This window comes from Pygocentrus nattereri, chromosome 29 (assembly GCF_015220715.1).
Source record: "Pygocentrus nattereri isolate fPygNat1 chromosome 29, fPygNat1.pri, whole genome shotgun sequence".
Lineage (NCBI taxonomy): Eukaryota > Metazoa > Chordata > Actinopteri > Characiformes > Serrasalmidae > Pygocentrus > Pygocentrus nattereri.
This window is the reverse complement of record NC_051239.1, coordinates 5990430-5997676: the sequence shown is the minus strand read 5'-3', so window position 1 is coordinate 5997676 and position 7247 is coordinate 5990430. Positions and strand designations below refer to the sequence as shown.

At 43.9% G+C, this 7247-nt stretch overlaps 1 protein-coding gene across 2 annotated transcripts; it reads right to left on the bottom strand.

The window, feature by feature from the left end:
• Window positions 1–523: 523 nt before the first annotated feature.
• Window positions 524–6566, bottom strand: nudt18 (nudix (nucleoside diphosphate linked moiety X)-type motif 18). Of its 2 annotated transcripts, none has more exons than XM_017682610.2 (4): window positions 6461–6566; window positions 5968–6154; window positions 3498–3711; window positions 524–1390 (listed from the first exon to the last, which is right to left on the bottom strand). In XM_017682610.2, the coding sequence occupies exons 2-4, from the start codon at window positions 6121–6123 to the stop codon at window positions 759–761; spliced, it is 1002 nt and encodes a 333-aa protein (XP_017538099.1). In that variant the 5' UTR covers window positions 6124–6154; window positions 6461–6566; the 3' UTR covers window positions 524–758. The 2 variants fall into 2 exon arrangements, with proteins under 2 accessions (XP_017538099.1, XP_017538100.1); XM_017682611.2 differs by having other exon boundaries at window positions 6457–6491.
• Window positions 6567–7247: the final 681 nt, after the last annotated feature.

Sequence of the window (7247 nt, the reverse complement as noted above, 5' to 3'; positions counted from 1 at the left end):
GGTCAGCTTATCTCAGATGTAGCTGACCAGCGAGATGTTTGGTGTCCAGATTTTGCTTCTGTAGTTTAGCAACTACTGGAGCAACAAGGCTAATCTTGCACTTAAGTCAATAGTCACTCAGATCTTTTCCATAAATGCGTCCCCCAAACTTCTTTCAACCCGCTCAAGAGGTGTTGTGCCAAATTCTGACTTCCCTGCCGAACCAGCTCTTCGAGTGCACGTGCGCCACGTGTACATGTGGACTTTAGATCACGTGCATGATTTCTGTTTCTATGTTTAAACGTATTACTTTATAAATGGAAACAGAAACTGCAACTGTACTATGATGAATGGAAGATTTGGTTGACTATTGACGGTTTGTTAGCAAACCGGGTTTTTTTTTTTTTAAACTGTTACAATAAAAATAACATTGACATTAATCTTGAATCAAACTGGCACTGGCATCAGTACAGTAGGTGATGCTTTCTATATGGCATATCTCTGAGGAACCAAGCATTCAAGAATGCATTCAATCTGAATCTGCTGTTGTGCAGTAAAGCAATAAATACCGTTTTTATTCCTGAACATTTAGAGCTTTTCTACCATGAACACATGAACCGCTTTGCTCAGTAGTGGCTAAATTAATATTGCTGGTCCCTTTAAATTCATTTAGTGTGTTGTAAGTTCTGTATATTCAGTATAAACTAACTAACTTGGATTCAAATGTCCTCCGGTCACTGTTCCTTTAGTGCAGTCCTTTAAGACCTAATTATGGACAGTCAGCAGAGGCTGTGCACAGGCAGGACTGACGCATCTTTTATCCTCTGCAGTATGTTCATCCTAAGGCTCTGATTGGTCACTTCATGCCATCTGTAACCCTCGCTCTCCAAAGGCGGTGGGCTGTGAAGTTCTGCCACACCCTCGTCTAAATATTCCAGCGTCACTAGCGTGTTGAAACAGAGCCCGTCCGTTTTGCCGTGAATTCTCCCGTTATGCTGCACGCCCAGGATCCCGCAGACTTTCACGTTCAGAGCGGAATAGGACGAGGCCATGCACTGTTTGACCAGCCGCTGTCCTGCCCACGTGACCGAGTGCGTCACCACCACCACAGGAAGGTGAGGCGGCATCTCCACATCAGTGTCAACAGTGTGGTTGCCTAGCAACAGCCATACACTCTCCTCGTCACCGTTTTTAGGGTTGGCGAAGGCCAGCAGCAGTCTCTGACAGACCACTTCGCAGGGCAGGTCAACAGGCTGGCACACGGGGAACCACGGCTTCCGGCGATATTTGAGGCCGGCGTCAATAAGGGGCAAGATGTCCTGGCAACGGAGAGGAAGAGGAGTCTCTCGATCCCACCACTGAGCCTGCAGAGACTCTGAGTCAGCCTCAGCTGTCGTCTTCAGATTCCCGTCTGACAGACACAAGAAGGTGAGACTGGTGAATGGACATCCACGCATAGACAGAGTCACAATAATGGTAATCATTGCATCACCAAAAGTCATATTTTCACAGTTTCCCCTTATTTCGCTTCAGCAGCCAAGACGGGTTTAGTGTCTACAGTTTTCTGTAGTTTACAGTGGAGCTTCAAAGCTAATGAAGCAAAGCTTATATATCCCACCAATCAGCATCACTAATTAGCTGGGTCAGGTTCCACTGACTTACATTAAAAGTAGCTTAGGTTATCCGTAGCAAATGTAGCCTAAATACATCACATTTACACATCGCTGTTATCAGAAGAAAACCTTGTATCTCCAAAACAGTAACTTTACTGGAGTCTCTTTCAACGTCCCCGGGACCAGGATGTAGGTATGATTAACCTACCTGGTCTTGACACCTGGCAGCTTCATTAATTCTTGGGATGGGTTTCTGAGCTGCTGAGTGTTTTATAGTGTTTATGTTGGCTGACCTGTGTGTTTGGTGATACGACGTGCAATGGGGTACAGAACTGCTGTCCCATAGATTGTTGTTGGGAGTGGAGATGCTCTGATTGTAGTGCTGCTGGTTGTGAAACAGGCTAATATTAATTGAAAATCTAAATCGCTTCGGGGGCCGGACTGGATTGTGCCACGGGCCTGATTCACGAGCCTCATGTTTGATAGATGGCCTGTAGAGGATGCGTTCAAATCAACCCAACATATTAATTGACTGGGGGTGTTCAAACTTCTCCATATGGCTGTATGTTGTTTCTGACACTGTATGAGAGTGTGGAGAAATATGTTTATAATTATGAATTAATTACATCACAGTACTGTTTTTTCTAGGCTTTTAGGTATTGGAAGTATTTCTAAACACCTGCTTGTGTGTGTGTATATATATATATATATATATATATATATATATATATATATATATATATATATATATACATAACATTTTATATAAATATAAATAAAAAGGACCAGTGTATTAATTTCGCCCACTGGCCTGTAAACGGCAACAACCAGCGTATAATCACTGTATAAACTGTCGCTGATTCGATTCCATTCTTTATTTTATTCGTTTATTTTTACAGGTATGTTTCTTTTTTTCTCCTGTTCCGTCTTAAAATCACTGTACTTGGTGTTTATATAGGCTTTTTTATATACTGTCAAGCTTAGGCGCCCCTGGTAAAATGACGTTTTGTGTAAACAAGTTACATGTATCCTATACAGAGAACACACTTCTGGACATTTTAACGCACAGTTACTGTTTATTTGCTGGATTTTACACATTGGGGGGAAAATAAAACAGAAAATGTGGCCTGTGCAAAAGCATTTTTATTTATTTCTTTTCCTCAATATGTTTACGCCAGCAAATAAACAGGAATTCTGCACTAAAGTGTGCCATAACTCCATATTTAAGTGTGTTATCGGTAAAGGATGTTGTGCCGACACCTGTTTGGCACTGCTGTTGGTGCAGGTGCGTTTGGTCCAGTGTGTTCACAACCGTCAGACAAATGAAACGGTGTGATGCGAGCCGTGCGCTGTGAAAACTTCAGTGTTTTGATGTTATATCTTTGCCACATCACCTAATCTTGGTGTTACAGTAAAATGGATTAAATACACTGTACAGCTATGAAAACAGCATCAACGGTGGTCTGACATTTGACAACCTCGTATCTCCAAAGTAGCAACTTTGCAAGAGAAGGGGAAAAAAAACATACTGTACTTGGAACTTTTTCCCAAGTCGTTTTGGGCCGTTTCTTTAAGTCTATTCATCATTAAATTTACAGACGGTGTAAAGAGCAACAGGCAAATTAGGTCAAAAATGGAGATGGGAGGTTTTCTTCCGACTAAGGGGAGCTTTGTGACTCATCTTTACGACCAAAACAGCTCTGCGTTACTCGTATGTGGAGCACTAGTCCTCACCGCTGCTTACTCCAGCTGAAGAAGGCCAGGAGACAAAGGATTGCTCAAATCAAACTATCCCGTAACAAGCTAATAACAGATGAATAACGCAGTAATAGCTCACTTTGTGGCCGACTCATGAGGAATAAAAGTGCTCACGTCCAGCTGATTGATGAATGTTAACGTTCTGACCTGTAACCTCAGCGAGGAAGGTGAAGCGGATCCACCGCAGCCCCTGTTCCTGCACCAGCAGCAGGGTGACCAGCTCACAGTCCACCCCGGCCTCTTCTCTGACCTCCCTCTGCACAGCCTCCTGAATGCTCTCCCCCTGCTCCATACGGCCTGCGGGGAGGTACCAGTGCCCGTAGCACTCCCTCTTCGCCTCCTGCACCATCAGCACCTCCTCCTAGAACAGACACGGGGCTAAGATGCAGTTCCAAGGAAAAGGATCCAAACACTTTGGAATTGGCTGGATTCCGGCATTGATGTAAGACTGTATTTATTATTATGACACTTATTACCAAAGTCACATTTTAGGAGTCGTGCTTGGAGAAATCGAAATAATTCCAAGATCTTCCAACAAGACGATAAAGGTATAAACAGGACGGAATGAGATGTGAGTCGCGTAGACATGAGCGGCATTCAAACCTCATCTGTCAGAAGTAATACAACGATGCAGTGGGCCTTGTGTAGACGAGGGCACGTAAGAATGAAAAGGGCCATTATGCGCTAATAGGGTGGTCACATTTACATAGTATAGACATTTTTATTTACTATCCAAAATGATCCGTAAACGTCTTCGGAATTTTTACATATAATGTGGATTATAATAAAATAGTGGTAAATCTGGGTGGGGGGGGGTGTTTGGGTACAATTTTACCCTGTGTGCATCTGCACTATTAATGATGTTTATAGAAAATTAAATGAATAAATAAATAAATAGGGTAGAAATCTTGTTTAAAAAAAAAAACAACTGTAGAAAACGTCTCTGGTGTCTCTGGTAAAGGCATCATGTTTTAGACAAAGCTAATTCCCTCTCCCGCCTTTTTCCAAGTAAACGACTGCTCATCTGTCCGGCTGGACACTGATGGGTGACGCTGTCGAGCTCTCCTGCTACCCACTTCAGACCAGCTGCCCACGCCCCAGCTACCGCCACCTGCCTTGGACTAGCTGCCCACCATACACTGAAGTTGTCATGGACTCCTATTATTACTACTACTACTACTACTATTATTATTAATAATAATATCAATCATCATTGCTTGCATTATATACACTATGACTATATCAGCACACATGAGCATAGCAGCAGACCTGTGTGATGTTTAAGCTCCTTTTTTTGTCAATCATTTTTAAGTGATACTTTTTTGATCCCACAAATGGGGAAATTCCACCTCCGCATTTAACCCATCCGTGAAGTGAAACACCACATACACACTAGTGAACACACACACTAGGGGGCAGTGAGCACACTTGCCCGGAGCGGTAGGCAGCCCTAACCACGGCGCCTGGGGAGCAGTTGGGGGTTAGGTGTCTTGCTCAAGGATGCCTCAGTCATGGACTGTCGGTGCTGGGGACCGGCAACCTTCCGGTCACAGGGCCAGATCCCTAACCTCCAGCCCACGACTGCCCCAGGTAGGTACTTTGGTTGTTTGTAGGTAGTCTGACCAGAGGAGGATGGGTCCCCCCTTGTGAGCCTTGGTTCCTCCCAAGGTTTCTTCCTCAGTTCTGAGGGAGGTTCTCCTTGCCACTGTCGCCCCTGGCTTGCTCACCTGGGGGTTTTACATTGATGTTAAAACTTTGCGTTATCTGGAATTCTGTGAAGCTGCTTTGTGACATCCGTTGTAAAAAGCGCTACAAATAAATCTGATTTGATTTTAGACGTCTGGTTCCCATCACCGCCACTGTGAACACGTTTCTCTAGAGCAGAGCGTTTCACACCAAGCCACCCTGACCGATTTTGTTTACATCTTAACCATTTAAGGGTGCAGAACGTCTGAAAAACAGGCGAAATTCCTCCTTAAGGGGTTTCTGATCTGCTGCTTTGGTTCTTCTCGAGTTTGTCTTTTTGCCACTTTCCCTTTATTACTTTTAGTTGTTCGTTTATAGCAGTAACAATACTTGAGTATTGCTTTATGCTACTCTCACGCTTAAAAAAGACGGTTAAAGGTGGTTCTTTAAGGTTTCTTTAGTAAAGACAACGGTTCTAACACTCAAAGAACCATTTTGCATGCTTAAACGGTTCTTTGCACGGTAAAACATTTACATGGGGTTGTCTATGGTTCCATACAGAACCTTTTTGAAAATGGTTCTATATAGTACCTTTGTCAAGCTTGGTGTGATCTAGAACCATTTTCATAAAAGTTCTATCCAGAGCCATCGAAGAATCATCATTTATTGTGTACCCACCTCTGACTGTAAATCAGAATACCTGAATACCCCTTGACCCCCCCAGTAAAGCCCCCCACACTGCTGTTCCTTCAATGGCTCTTCCGACTGATGGAGAACCTTCTTGAAAAAGGTCTATACAGAACCACTGAAGAATCATCATTTCCAAATGTGGACCCACCTCTGATTATAAATCAGAACAATGAGGGATGCCTGAATACCCCTTGACCCCCTTAGTGAAGCCCCCCACACTCTGCTGTTCCAATGTCATTACCTTTGCATTAAAGATCACCGCGCCTACTATATAGCACACGGTCTTCCTCAGGGCGACGGGCCTCAGCTGCTCGGGCACCGAATCGAAACTTGTGACCTCCAGTCCGTCTCCGTTCAGGACCTTCTCCAGGGCTTCGTCCAGATCTTCAGAGCCCATATTGCTGGCCAGGACACCAGCTTACAAACACCTATAACAACATGCAGTTTCATTAACAACGAGGCTAAAGTCAGCTTCATATCCGCCAGCTTCGTTTTCAAACTATTCCGTTCCACCTTAAATGGCGCAGCAGTTGCATTATGCAGGCGAGTCGGCTGAGACGAGCTGCTTCACTGTTTAAGGTGGAACGGGGGAGTTCGAACACGAAGCTGACGGACGGCGACCAGGTTTCGGCCTCGTATCTATACTAAGATAATGTCACCGCTAAAGCAGTTATATGTGTGAATGACCTACGAAATGACCACCATAAACAAAAACAAACAAGATATTTACTCACTAAACCAGCAGACGAGTGACCCAGCCGTGCGGAACACGCTAGCTGCGCAGCTATTGGCTGACAGAGTTAGGGACTGGGGCAAAACTACGCACTGCTGTCAAACAACGTTCATCACTTCTAGTTTTTTCTCACTAGATAGTTCAAATTAAGTACGTGGTTGAAAGTCTCACGGTATGGACAACTAGGGATAGTATTTTTTTTTATTCTAAATGGAAAAACGCTTAGTTGGACCTACACGTATGCGCAAAAGTTTTTGTTGATATGTATGGTTGTTGACTACCCCCTAGCCTTCCCGAACAAACTTAGAGGAAGCGGCCTTACTAGCCCGAAAGAGTCGTTTTTAACTTCTCGCAGAACTGCTGTAGTTCTTGTGGAAGTTCGTATAAATGTTTTTAAACAGATTACGGTGGGTAACACAACCAAAAGTGCCGGCCTAAAGCTGCGTTAGAGAAGGAAGAGTTTGGCTTATCGCCAAGGGGTGCGTCTCAAATCGGCTTGAGGTTCCCTATTTACTGTCTGATCGGGCCTTAAGGGACACTAGACGAACAGGAACACTAGAGCCGCGTCCAAAACCACATACTACTATACTAAACATAGTACACTAATGAATGGACCTATGCTGGTGGCGTACTATTTTTGCCATACCACGATAGCAAGCAGTTTTGGATGTCCAAAACGATACACTACTATAAGATACTCTAATGTTAATTTTAGGTTGTGTGTTTTTCTGCAGTATTCACAGCGAAGGACTCTTAGGAGGTAGGGAGTGTATGCGTGAGGAAGTAGA